The sequence below is a fragment of the Oryctolagus cuniculus genome, chromosome 9 (genome assembly GCF_051225735.1).
Source record: "Oryctolagus cuniculus isolate XC-2025 breed Fujian yellow rabbit chromosome 9, ASM5122573v1, whole genome shotgun sequence".
Lineage (NCBI taxonomy): Eukaryota > Metazoa > Chordata > Mammalia > Lagomorpha > Leporidae > Oryctolagus > Oryctolagus cuniculus.
The window spans coordinates 16,394,178-16,408,811 of NC_142875.1; the positions used below are offsets into that span (position 1 = coordinate 16,394,178).

Genomic DNA, 14,634 nt, shown 5'->3' on the forward strand with positions numbered 1-14,634 from the left:
AAGAGAAAATTACAATGATAGTAAAGTCTAAATAATTTATACACAGTATTGATCTTTTCATTACATTAATTATTCTTTATAGCACACATAAGGAATTTGGAGAATAAAACCTTCAAACCAAAGAAATTTATCTGCAATGGGTTTTAGGCTTACATCTGAATTTATAAGACAAAAAGAGGGGCATGAAAGTACACAAATAATTTTACATTAAAAATGAACCTGATAATAAACAGGATACTTCCAATGTACATAAGTTCCTTCACATTATCAGAAGTTTTTATGCACAAGTACTTGTAATATTTATTACAAGTAATAATGGTAAAAATGTTTGACAATGGAAGTGTCAGGAATACAATTGTCCATTAATCCACCTCTTTCACCGCATATACAGAAGGCATAATAAGGAACTCAATGAAGCTGTGTAGGGAGAGGAAAGATCCTTCCCTGACACCTCTCCCAGATTTTTTAACTGCAGAGTGCATATTACTGAGAACTGATAATTTTCATAGCTAGCAGAAAGCAATGCTTAAGGCTATTGTATCCTGGCAAGTAAACCTTCACAAAAAAACAAAGGCCTGAAGGTGATCTTTTTGCTCCAGGCCAGGGCAGACCCTGGCCAAGTCATGAAATCACGTCCTGGGGGGCAAGAGAAGGTTTGTGCAGAGGGGGCTGTAAGAAAGGGGATGGAGGTGGGTGTTTCTCTACAGATGATGTTGCCCCCAGCAACCTAACATCCTCACAGGAATCAATCACAGTGGATGCACTATGTACAGATACGGCATAGAGCACTGTTTTTAGTCACCTAAGGAGGTATTTTTAAAAGTTCATTTTAAAAGTTTATTTTGGTGCAGAAAGTTTTGATATCCAAGCATAGTGTTTTTCTCAAAACAGCATTTTCCATACATTTTTTTGAAGACCCCCATAGTTAACGATGAACAGTATTTTGCTTACGACATTTTGACTTGTGGAATTAAAGCAGTAACTTCATTCTTGTGTCAAGTTTTGTCAGGAATGAATTTCATTTAAATAATTTTCAGTATCTAATATTAGGAGATTTCATAATCTGTACAGAAAGGTAGACTACACACATTCTTTCAAGCATATCATATCTCTCCAAAAATAAATATGGAAATACTACTATTTTCTTTAAAACTAAATATATTGGGGCCAGTGCTGTGGCATAGGAGGTTAAGCCTCTGCCTGCAGCCCCAGCATCCCATATGAGCGCCTGTTCATGTGTTGGCTGCTCCTTTTCCAATCCAGCTCTCTGCCATGGTCTAGGAAAGCAGTGGAAGATTGCCCAAGTGCTTGGGTCTCTGCACCCACGTGGGAAACCTGAAGAAGCTCCTGCCTCCTGGCTTCAGATCAGCCCAGCTCCAGCCATTCTGGCCAACTGGGGAGTGAACCAGCACATGGAAGACCTCTCTCTGCCTCTCCCTCTTTCTGTAATTCTGCCTCTTAAATAACTATTTTTAAAAATACTAAATATATTGAAATAGTTTCAAATGGGATACAATTTCTTTCCTCCCTCACCTTTAACCTTCAGATACTTAAAAGTTATACATACTATTCTAAAGAATCTTAACGTTCTTGGAAGAAAATCCATATAGCAGGAAGTATCTCATCTCATAAATATGCTTTTGCAAACTACAGCCAGTTTGGCAAATGATTTGATCATGCCTTAACTAATATTGTTCTATAACTTTAAATTTCCATAATACCACACGCAGACATCATATAAAATGTGTGCTGTGAATCATATACAGATCTAACTTCCCACAAATGTCACGATTACAGCTGATGCTAGGGTACTAAGATGACAAGTATTCAAATGTAGCATTTTTTTTTTTTTATTACTCAGCAAAAGTCCCTTATCTACGGTGCCTCGTCCTTGGGTGAGTAGTCCTTTGCTGCCTCCATCATTCTTTAAGCAGGGACCAGGAGACATGCAGTGCAGGTGATAAAATACAGGGTATCTGTGCTCAGTCTCGTTTGCAGAGAAGAACCGTAGCATCCACAAAATGAATTATTACACATTTTGAACTATTTTAAGGCATTGTCCAAGTTGTTCTCATTCCATGCCTTTCATCCCTATAATCTCAAATTCCATTCTCCATCTTCCTAAGCCTTGCTGAAGGCCATGGGATGCATTAACTGCCTCTCCTGTCCTTCAGGTTCACTCAGGGAAAACAATGAGGTAAGCAGAGGTGGGAGGAGAGCATGGTCAAGCTATATCCTTTCCCCTCGCCATGCCTTCCTCCCTGCCTCTGCCCCATTGTGCCCACACTGGCTGCATTCTCCAAACGGCTCCTATCCAGGAACCTCTTCTTCCAGCTGGCACTGGATATAGTATGGGGAGATCCAGTAGGGTTTCTCTCTGTTACAAGGACAAGTTAACCCAAGTTCCAAGGCTGGTCTCCCTATCCCTGTCCACACCTCTGTAATTGGTTCCCTCACAACCCCAACACTCGAGCCTCTGTTTACTCCAGGACCCTGACTGGTAAAGCTACCAATGCTGTAAAACAGTAATGTGATAGGAAAGAGATGGGGGGGGGGAGCACGAGAAAGAGAGAGAGAGAATGTGCAACTAAATAAGTGCACATCAGCAGCACTTAAACACACTAGTGCTCCAAACCAGATAGCCTCATTGATAGTTGATGACTTCCCATAAAAGCACTAATGAGATACACTATTGCATGCAAGACAAAGTTCTGTCTCCTATGTTCAGTACTACCTCCCTTATGATTCAGTTCTTTTAGGATTTCATTTTCCACTTTGACTACATTTAACCTTCTCTCTTTCCTCTGTGGCATCCTTCTAATTTACACTCCATGGTATCCCTGTCCATTCCCTCTTAAAATTTAACATTTCACCTTGTTCTTCACTGCAGTGTAATGTATTTCCACATAAATGTGAAGTTACTGCCTATCTTTGTTTAAAAATGTGTTTACTCTTATATACAGGTTTATTTTTCCCTTATGGAGCAGACCCATTAAATTCTATGATTTTCTAATTAAGTCCACAAAACACAGATGCCATAACCCAGGTTATAGATCCAGAAGCTCAAATTGTTGGAAGAAATATTCTGTAAATTCAATGAATGAATCAAGATAAGCAGTATTTAGACCTCTTATGCTTATAAAGAAACTAGAAAGCAGAAGCAAATATTACTATTTGTACTAAATGTGCTTTAAATGCAAAGTTCTGAAAAGAAATGATATAGTACCTACCAACAAAAGCCTGGTAAGATATTGACAGCAATGAGCTACAAATATTTATGTGCCCACAGGCAACTAATTCAATTTCACTGCAGAATTGTCTCATGTATGAATTTAATTGTATGCATTTAAATATTTTTATTGCTGTTTCATTAATTTCCCATTAAAAATGATATGCTGAAAAAAATAGACTGCAAGTTTCCATTCAACAGCATCCATTGACAGCCCACTGAGTATCCACAGTACCCTAAAAATGAATGCTTTAAGTGTTATGGCTCTTCTTTTGTATCACAGCTTGCAAGTTTGTTTTTGTATTATTCAGGATGAAAATTTCTAGATTCAGAAAGCAAGGTGTAGCCCATCATTTTGTTTTCACACAAAACAGCACATATGTATAAGATGAGCCCTTTGGGAAAATAATCATAGCTTGCTCTTACATGATTTCCCACTACATGTCAGCCTGTGTCCCAAGAGCACCAGGTCGATCACTGATACTCACCAGGAGATGTTGCTCTTACTGCTCCCATTCTCCAAATGAAGAAACTAGAGAGCACAGCAGATAACAGACTTAACCCAAAGTGATGTGACAGTAAGTAGTTGAACCAGATAAAATCCAAATAGTTGGATTTCAGAGTCTATGAGCTTCAGATCAGGCATCAGCATGATCATCAGTGGTTTTCAGGGATAGATAAGTTTGCCATTAGTTTCTTCCAAATTCTCTTGAACTTTTTTTTTTTTCTGAGTCCATCATCTCTTCCAATTGCTCTCCAATATCACAATCTCCAACCTCAACCACCTGGCTTTGATCTCTAGTAATCCAGAGTCTATGTGCTCCAGAGGTTAGATATACCCCTCCCAACCTCCTACCATATATAAAAGTTCCCATCTTCCCAGCTTAGGCTGATTTTTTTCTACAGTGAAAATGAATGATGAGCTTAACCTTTCCAGGAGGCAAGTATATCTGTTTGTGCCCAAATGAATTTATGATTTGCAGATACTGCCTAACAGGAGAAACCTCTTGAAATGGTCCAATAGGCCCTGGCTTCCATATTTACTTTTACTCCTCTTCTAGAGAATCAGGGGAACTATCACCTTGCAAATTAGGGAAGGCAATCACTAATAATCAGAATTTTCTCCTGAAATAACAGAGTCATGATACAGATTATGTTGATTTTTTTAAAAGTAATCTTAAAGCTGATATAAGTAATAAGAATATTCTATAGATTCATCTCTGTGCTTTATGTGTTTTACTGAGCAAGAGTATTTGTCACAGTAAGATTTAAACAAATAATATCATCTATATTAATAAATGTTTGGTACATTTTTCAACATATAGTTAAATGCTTAGTTATTACATAAGCAGTTATTAGCCAATTAAAATCAATAGAGAATTTATCCATGATATCCACAATCTAACAAATTCATAAACAAGATAATTGATTATGATAAAATATTAATTTGGGTTCCCTACTTAATTGTTTTCACACTGAACCTATTTCTTGGCACAATAATTTATTTTGTGACTCTTAAAATCACATTAGGATTTTCCGGTCTCAATTAAACTGTTTAATTCATTATCAAGCATAAATCACTTTCAAATGCCATAAGCTTCTGATTGTCTTCAGTGAGAATGAGATAATAATAATTAGCTTTGGGGAATAATAATATAAGAGTCTAAGATTAAGCAAATCCACATTGTTGGTGGCTAAATTTTCCTGGCTTCCAATTATTACATGAACATTTCTATTTCTCTAGAATCAGCCTAGTAAAATTCCCAAGGTAACCAGCAAGAAAAAGGCAGACTAAATCATCCATTGCCATTTACTGCTTCCAGTGTAGATCTTCACCACTCAAAAAAAAAAAAAAAACTGAATAGGTTTAATTTAACCTCTTTCTGATTGATAGCAAATACTGGTGGTTTGAAGCAGAAGCAATATTTCAGTAGAGCCTGTAATGAACAAATAAGTTGACGTGGCACACAGACAGAACGATCTCTTATCTCCTTAGTATTTATACTGCACACAAACCTTACAGTAAAAATTAACCTTCTTGGCAGTTCAACATTTCTAATTAGAAGAGACATCAAATAGATTATGCTTTAGAAAGCAGTGCAGGCCATAATACTCTAGAGTCTCTGAAACAGAGCTCTACAGTCTCCTTATATATTTTAGCCTGCTGTCTAAAGGAAAAGCAATAACCCAACAATGTTTCAAAGTAGCTCTTTTTTTGTGGGAAGTTGTGCTGTATTTTGTCATCTTTTCATACTTAGGATTAGAAGCAGATGATCTAATACACATGACCTCTTTGTTGTTTTTGACCTGACATATGTTAAACAGTTTATATCACCAGACGGTGTTTTACCAAAAGTTTCCTTGGTAGAAATATTAACACATGCTAAAGAGCTGGCTACTTCATTTAAATATTTTTTTTTCTTTTCAATGCATGGGGTAGGAAAAAGGAGAAGGAAAATACACTGGACTCAGCTTAGATTAGATCTGAAGAACCTTAAGATCAAAGGCACTCCAGGCTAAGCCTTTCCCAGGAAGGAATTCCTTTTAAAGAATCAGTGGTTAACTAGAAATTTCTGAAGTTTTCAATACTAGGGTGTATACTACTTCGCCAAAGTTCATGCTCATTTTAAACAGTTATAAATTGTATGAAGTTTCTGCTTATTCTGAGTTGAAATTGCATCCCCTTTTATCCCAGTTCTATCCTTTAGGCAATACCAAACAAGTCCCTTCCACCTTCCACATCTTCCTTGAAATATTTGAAGGCAACTTTTATGTCTCTCCTCATTTTCCCCATATCCATGTTAATATTACCAGTTCCTTCAGTTCACACTCATATATCATGGTTTCCAGATTCCAAAAATAAATTCCAATTGCAGTTTGGCTTAATAATATCAATAAATGGAGTGCAAAAAGAGAGCTGAAATTTCTCATTTATTTGTACATATAGTTGATACAATCAGACTGTGCAGGAGCTGCATCTATGTGCATTCTGATGATGATGACTGACAGACTCTCTCTCTCTCTCTCTCTCTCTCTCACACACACACCAGTCATAGGGGGTGATTCTTTGATACAAGCTGGGTCACAGAACCTCAACTGCCTGGCCACAGTCACTGGCTGCAACAGCAATCCCAAGTTTCAAGTGAACTAACCATGGTCATCCATCAAGATATCAAACCGAACTCAGAGAAGGCTTCCTTTCCTCTCTGCTTCTGAAGCATTTAGATGTAAAGACCATTTACATGGAATGAGCCAATTTGATAGAATGAGATAATTTAGAGAGGAGTATGAAGAGAAAGACACCAAATCTGCAGTTCCAGTCATTCGGGCAACCACCTCTCCCTTCCCTTTTCTGTGGTTATATAAGCCAATCATTTGTCCCCAGCTGAAACAAGCTTGAGTTAGGTTTGCATTACTTGCAACAGAGCATCCTAATATAACACCCATAGGGATCCAACTACAGTCCTGCCTTGCTAATCAATGGGGAAATCTTCTGAGAAACACATTGCTAGGCAATTTTATCATTGTGAGATCACAGTGTACTACACAAACTAAGGTGGCTACAACGTCACTGGAGATACAATCTTATGGGACCACTGTTACATGTGGCCCATCATCAACTGAAATGTCATTGTGTGACATATGATCATATTCTAACAGGACCAATGGAATGCAGGTCACAAAAGAGAAAAAAGTTCATGCCATCCTAAAAAGGATGCAGATGGAACATCCTGCATTGTTTAAGAAGGGAAGTAATATCCACTTGCCAAAGATTAAGGTTTATCTTCACTAACAGCCCAGGCTCTGTAGGGCTGACACTATGCAAAACTCTACTGCTAGAACTGCTGTAGTTCCTGTAGAGTACGTAGGTGCTAAAGACACTCCCCACTGTACTTTTCTTAATAAACTGAAGTTAGAGCAGGTAAAAAATTGAATGTAAGTTATGAAAATGAAGAGACAAATTTCATGAGATTATGAAAATATCATTTCATCTTTTTTAGGAATAGATTATCCATGAAAACTGTAGGGTTACATGGTCTCTTCAGTCCTTTTTATCTGCAAAATGCTATGATTCTATCCATAATAAAGATATGGGCATAAATAAATGGAGAAATAACACATAGAGAGACATACATAATAGAGAAGGAAGCATAAAGATAGTCAAAAAAAGAACAACCCACCAAAGAAATAATGGGAAGGGGGAGAAACAACACAAAATAATGGGAAGAAGTCACTGATCATGCAATAAAAGTATTCAGATGTGCTCTCTTCCTATTAGCTCCTTGCCTTATTCTAACCTGTTTCTGTGGTCAAAAGTTCCCTCTGTGCTGGATCTTGCCCAGGGCCTTGCTCCTTATAGACTCAAATCATCCAGAGTGGTCCCACCATGTATCTCTTTTCAGCATTGGCTTCCTACCTTCCTCTTGGTTCCTGGATGTTTCCACCTCCTCTCTCACCATTCCAGATGGCTTTTCTCATCTCCAACATAATGTATAGCCAACTACACTGTGTGTTCCCCACACTGTTCCCATCCTGCTCCCTGCAATGATTGAAGCCCAAGTGGCCATGATCTTCAATTTATTGATTAAACTTGGAATTTACGTTTCTCTCTAAAAACAATCAATAAAGGGATTTCTTTTAAGTTAAGATGATCCATTGACACGGAGTTGCTCTAAGGAACTGACTTTGGATCCCTTTGTGAAATCTTGATAAGGAAAATGTTTTAATGGGAGACTGATATCACATTATTAATATATACCTGCACAGTACGTATTAAGTACCACATACCACACGGCCAGCAATGTGAAGCAGCAGGTTGAGTTGCCACTTGTGATGCCAGTGATGCCAGTGTTGGTTCGAGATTCTGGTTGCTCTGTTTCAGATGCAGCTTCTTGCTAATGTACTTGGGAAGGCAACAGATGATGGCCCAAGTCCTTGGGCCAGTGCTACCCAAGTGCAGCACCAGAATGGAGCTCCTGGCTTCTGGCTTTAACCTGGCCTAGACCTGGCTATTGCAGCTATCTGGGGAGTAAACCCACAGATGGAAGATTCCCCCCTCTATCTCTCTCTTTCTCTGACTTTGAAATAAATGAATGAATATTTTTTTAGGAAAGTAACCAGCGTATGTATATATATTTGCATATGTGCTAAGCATTTTTACATGCATCAGCTCACTGAGCTCCCTTTAGTCTCCTATAAGGGACATACTAATTATTACCCTCACTTGAAAGATGAAGAAACTGAGACTCAGAGTACCTTCCTCCTGGTTGCACAGTTTGTAAGTCCAAGAGTCACGTCCATCTAAGTGCAGAGTCCTCACTCTGATCCACTGTATGATCTATAAGAACACTGATCCCTGAGAGAAGGAAGGAGTAGGTGCCTTGGGGGCAGCAGTGGTGACTAAAACCAGAAAGACTAGAGAACTGAAATCAACAGGATCTACTCTCAGTTTTGCTTAGAGCTGGCCCTATTTCAAGTAGGACCATGTTCCCATTAGGTAGCAATAGATTATCTGCCATTTTGCATTGTGGAAGTGTACCCTCCATTATCCAGGCTAATCTGGAAGACTGCAGATTGCTGTACATAGTCATTACAATGACAGGCAGCTAATTCAATCTTCACTGCTAGGAAGATGCTATGGGTAACATCTCTTCAACTTTTTCCCTGTAGATTTTGATTCAGGGCACTTTACATATGCCCCAACTACTCCTCCCTGAAGTATCTAGAGAAGAAAAACAATTGAGAATTAGTGGGAAGGGAGAAAGGATGAGGAGGGAGAGGAATAAGTAGTTATAAAAAGTGGTAAAAAGTTAAACAAAATACTTCCACAAAATTTTAAGAAAGAACAGAACACTAGTTCAGGACGGATTATCTGATGACTTGTAACTCAGAAGTGAATGGCTTTGGTTCATCACTGAACAAAGGAAATAATCTGACTATGCAATAAAAATCATATGTTTAAATAGTGAAGGTGGAACTTTCCCATATCATAAGTAGAGAACTATTAAGTATTTCCTATAGAAGAGAGACCACTCTGTTTACAAACCATGAAGGGTCTGTAGCAGCAGAATTTCATCACTATGTAAAAATTCAATTATTTTTAGATTCCATGTCCTCCTGTAGTTCCTCCAAAACCTTCATCTAGTCCCTAAGATTTTTAGGTTTACTGGCTTAAATAATTAAGAATGCCAACGACTACTAAAGAGCCATTAGATGTTTCTATGTAATAACCAGTCTCCAGCTCTAGCGAAAGGGAAGCTGAGCGCATGCTAGCAAACTCTTTGGGGGCAATCAGAAATTAATATATGAGATATAAACATAAATAATACAATATTTGATGAGATGTCTATAGAAGACATTGTCTCTCACTGAGGTATTGTTATGTTAAAGAAGTTTGGATGTAAACATGTAAAAACTGATTTAAGCTAAAAGGACATCATGAGATCTAAAACAACAACATGATTAAAATATTTTAAAAGTAAAACATCCTTAACATAGATCAAGGGAAGAGGCCAATGCACTCATTCCAAGACTAAGCAGTTTCTTATGCTAACCAATTTCCATGGGCAGGGAAAGGAGCAGGGAGCAGAGAAAGGCAGCTGAAAACCTGCCAGAGTAAAAAAATCCCATAATGAAATTTTGCTCATTCTAGGAGAAATGAAGTAGAATTAGATGCTTCAGTGGTGGTGAATTCCAGAACCTGGGTCGCGTCCAGTAAATGAAGCTTTTCCATAATGTCAAATGCAAAAGCTATCTGATATCAACATATTGCACTGAGTGTTTAAATTTCTATTCCTTTATACCAAATTGTTTGAAACCTTTGAGATAAAACTTCAATAAACTGGTGTTCCAAGCTTTTAATATTTCAGTCCCTGGAGCAAGCATGTCAGATTAATCTTCAAATTGCAGTGGGCAGAAAGAACATTCAACCAAATTTTTAAGCCCATGTCTCTCTCAAAGGATGTTAATAATGTAAGCAGTTTCATCAGCTATTAAGATTCCAAACTTTCCTAATCTTTAACTGTATTACTATTTTTAAAGGGGGGAGAGGAAGAGAATCATTCCATCCTGAAAGCAAGAGATGTTACTCGTTTAATCTTTGTACCCACTTAACACACTACTAGGCACCCAGTAGGCATTTAACAAACACTTTCTGAATGAGTTGACGAAATGGCCTAGGGAGAGCACAAAATCCTGCTGAGAACAGATTTAAGTCCAGGTCTTGACACTGCTGGCCAACAAAGACCAGGTCCGGATTCAGGGTTATGGGGGAGAACAAGGATTTGCACGTGTACCTACAAAGCAGCATCAAGGAGATTGGTTCCTGAGCTGGGGAGCAGCCACCCAGCAGCCACTAAGGGAGGGGTCTCCAGCTTTCTCCAAGCCTGGAAAACTCCAGCCTCGCTACTCCCAGCCCCACCTGCCTTCTATTGGGTTTGGGTTTCCACTCACAGACCTTAAATGCAAGATTCCACCTCATCAGTCCCAGGTGCCCTGCCCTCTGGCCATTTCCCTAGGGGTTTGCCAGTGTCCACTCCCCAAGAAGCCACACCGTGTTAGGCACCAGGCAAGATACGCATGACTGCATCAGACACCTTCGAAGGCGACAAGCGGTGGGGGGGTGGGGCAGGGGCAAGTTCAAGGCCTTGGCCCCACGCGCTGGACGGCGCGGGGGATCTCAGGCAGGCACGCGGCACGCGGAGTGGCCCGGGGCTGGGCCCTGGGGCCGAGGGGCAGGGAGGCGGCAGGGAGCGAAATGGGACGGGGAACAGTACCTGGTGTGGCTGTGGTTGCGAGGGCAGTCTTTCTTCTCCATGATGGCCGGCACGCAGTTGGTGAGCTCCGTCCAGTCGGCGTGCAGCCCGCAGCTCCAGCCGGTGGAGAAGCGCGAGAAGAGCCAGGTCTCCTTCTTGCCGGGCCGGTGGCAGGTGCACTTCTTCTGCCCTGCTTTGCAGCTGCACGGCTGCTCCAGCCGGATGTTCTTGACCAGGTGCCGGCCGAACGTGGTGCCCCCGGTCTTTTGGATGTGCAAGAACACGATCACGTCGCGCCCTTTGATGTTGAAGTCCACGAAGCGGGTCAGGTCCTTCAGGGTGAAGTTGAAGCGCGGCACGAAGCGGGGCAGCGAGCCGTTCTCGGGGGCCTCGGGGTCCGGCTCCTCTTCTTCCTCTTCCTCCTCCTCCTCCGGGTCCGCCGGCTCCTCGTCCTCGTCCTCCGGCGCCGCAGCCCCCCGAGGCCCTTCGGGAGGTCCCCGGGGCGGCGGGGGCAGCTGGGGCCGCCTCTCCCACTCCTCCGGCGGCGGCTGCGCCCGGCGGGCGGGACTCGGGGCGGCAGGCGGGCGGGCCTCGCCGGCGCGGGGCTGCTCCCCGAAGTTGGTGCAGGAGCTGGTGCAGGAGGGGGACACGTACTGGTACATGATGACCACGAAGAGGAGAGTGAGCACCGGCGTCAGCAGCCACTTGTTGAACCTTTCATCCATGGTCCCGCTCTCAGGCCGGCAGGCGAAGCGGCGGCGGCGGCGGCGGCGGCGCTGAGGGGCGCCTGCTCGCAAGTTTCGGGGACTCCGGGGCGCGGCTCGGAGCCCGCCGCTCCTCCATGCCCCTGGCGCCGGGGCGCGCGGCTGGCTGGCGGCCCCGCCGCACGCCGGGGCTGGCGGAGCCGGGGCCTGCGAGCCTCGTCGGGGCAGGCGGGCGCCGGCGCGCGCGGCTGCGGCTGCGGCGTGGGGATGCCCCGCGCTCCGGGGGCGCCCGGCTCGGCCCACTCCCTGCTCGCGCCCGAGCTCTCAGGCGACGCGGGGCATCCCGCCGCCGGCTCGCGGGCGGGCGCTCAGGCGCGGCGGAGCGGGGCTTGGGTCCTGCACCTGCCCGGGGCAGCCGGGCAGCCGGGCAGCTGCGACCACGAGCGCAGGGGCTGCATGAGGCTCGCCAGGGCGCCGGCCAAGGGCGAAGGCGCAGTCCGGCTCCCGCCGCGCCCCCGCACGCGCACCCGGCCCCTCAGCCCGCGTGTCGCCGGGGCGCAGGAGCCGCGCGAGCGGACGGAGCCCGCTGCAAGTTTGCGGAGCGGCGGCCGCGGCGTGCGGGTGGGCGGGCGGCTCTGCGGGGCCGCCCCTGCCCGGGAGTCGCACTGCGCGCCGGCCGCTCGGCCCAGGCGCCGGCACGCAGACTCCACTCGCACACGCGGGCTGGCACCGCCACAAGCCGCCAGCCGGTGTGACGGGAGCCCTGCCACCCGCAGCAAAAAACCTGCCCTAGGTACGGAGCATGCGCCAAAGCCTTCCCCAGCCCCGGAGGAGTTTCCAGGGGAGGAGCCCGTTGGTCCGCGGGGCTCGGAGGAGGTAACTGGGGGTGGGAACCTCTCCAGCCCGGAGCGGGAGTGGTTTTGGCTGAAAGGCTGAGGTGCGGTGAGAAGAGGCCCGGAGCAGAGTGGCGCCAGCCCTGGGCTGAGAGACCCAGACGGCGGCGGCTTTCCCAGTCTGACGGCTGACAGAAACCTGGCCGGCTTAATTTGCAGGGACAACACCTGCACCTGCTAGAAACACGCGCCTGGAGCCGACTTCACGCGGGATGGCTGGGCCCTCCATGGAAGAGGCGAACCTGCCTCCAGACCGCTTTAAGTTTCCGCCCAAGACCTCCTGACCGGTGTTCAAGGGTCAGCCACAAACTCGGTGTCCAACTGTACAACTTTGTCCAACCAGCTTCCCGGCCATCAGTAGTTACCCATGAAGCTCCTACAGTGTCTCAGGCTCTGTGTTCTGGGTACATTTCATTTCTTTAGGCACCAGTCCAGTCCACTACCATGCAGTACTTAGCACGTACAAAGGATTTAGGAGTCACTTCGTAAAATTCGCTCTGCTATTATGCACTAAGCGTCTGTGGAAAGTAAAACCTACACGTATTTCATAACTTGTATTCAAACCTGTGTTTCTTAAGCCCTTGTACGCCTATGTTTTTGAAATTTTTTTTCAAACATCTAGATTCTGAATGTACCCCAGCACCAAATCATGGCTAAATACCAACTTGTTTTTCAGATACCCAGTGGACGGATGGTTGTACACTGAACTTGGAGTAACTGCCCCGCGACAACTCCAATATCCGCTTGCCCTGCTTTGTAGCTGTTGAAGAGGGGGCTCTACAGTATGATACCTGGCCAGCTCTTGGCTACCCTGCCAGCTGCATCCTCCTGGTGTTCTTCATTTTTATAGCAACCGCCTTCCCACCAGGCCTCCTTAAGGGCTCAGGCAGTGCTTGCGTCTTCCTGAGGCACTGTGCTTTCTCTTCTTTATCAGCGTTTCCCCCTTGCAGCCATCAGTTAAGATCTGGATCTCTTTCAGGGATGCTAAAAGTTGCCCATAGAAAATTATTATTCTAGACAGGTGGGATTCTTCTCAAGGAAGCTTCCCTCCCCTGCTTCCTTTTCTGTTCACCTCCATAAACAACCATACACTGTGCCCTTCCTGGTACTGGAGACGCCTGTATTAGGTTTTTTTAAACAAAAAGGGGGTGGGGGAATGGGCTAGATGAAGCTCTTGCCTTTTTTCTCTTGCTTAGGTTTAAAGTGCCGCTAATGGCATCACACTTCACTCCAAGGCAAGAGCTTGTGATAGAACAGAAACTCTATAAAGCCTGATAATCGTTTCCGGAATGGATCAGGTTAATGACGTTACTTATTGTGTGAGTGTGTGTGTGTGTGTGTGTGTGTGTGTGCGCGCGCGCGCGCGCGCTTGTGTGTATGCTTGCTTTATTCATCATCACTTTTATATGCTCCTATTTGAGAAATTTCTCATTCTCTATGAAATTGCTTAATATCACATAGATATAGCTTGTTAGCCACCCAAATAACTGGAGTGCACGTGGTAATTTGTATAGTAGAAAACACTTTCCTAGCTGTCGTCTTGTTTTCAGCTAAGAACTCTAAGAAGATCCGAGAAGTATAAAATACTATTTCAGAGATGAAGAAACCAAACCAAAAAAAGTTAGATGAAACCAAAGCCAGGATTAGAAACTAAGGCCCTCTAACACATTCAAATCACCACTGAAGAAACGCAATGAACATCAACAACAGAGATGGCGATTTTCTGTCTTCCCCCTTGAAACCCTTGGAGTCAAAAGGCAGGAGGCAACAGAAATGCAGTAGGACAATTATATTATTTGTTCCTCTCCCCCTGGGCTTTATAGCAAAACTGAGCAGTTCTACATCCTGAAGTATTTTGGCACTTCATCTGTGAGTCTCCAAATACATAAGGAAAAGACAGTAACGTGATAACATGTTTCTATCATTGTTAAAAGGAGAAATTGAAAAGAAAATAGTATGACAAATATAACATGCTGTTAGCAAAATGCATAATTCTATAAGTAAGTTCACCTTTGATACTTTAAAAGAACTTATCCCAGAAGATCTGGTTTTGT

General features: G+C 43.8%; 1 protein-coding gene and 1 long non-coding RNA gene across 2 annotated transcripts in view; one reads left to right on the forward strand and one right to left on the reverse strand.

Annotated features, from left to right (window-relative positions):
• The window catches only part of HS6ST3 (heparan sulfate 6-O-sulfotransferase 3), a 770,680-nt gene extending 758,821 nt beyond the window's left edge, over window positions 1-11,859 (reverse strand). Inside the window, exon 1 of the mRNA XM_051850540.3 lies at window positions 11,005-11,859. Coding sequence (XP_051706500.1) covers window positions 11,005-11,708 — 704 coding nt within the window. The 5' untranslated portion in view covers window positions 11,709-11,859. The remainder of the gene's footprint in view (window positions 1-11,004) is intronic.
• Window positions 11,172-14,126, forward strand: LOC149124518 (uncharacterized). Its single transcript, XR_016212756.1, has 3 exons — window positions 11,172-11,307; window positions 12,740-12,984; window positions 13,257-14,126. It is a non-coding gene; the product is annotated as an uncharacterized LOC149124518 (long non-coding RNA).
• The last annotated feature ends 508 nt before the right edge of the window (window positions 14,127-14,634 follow it).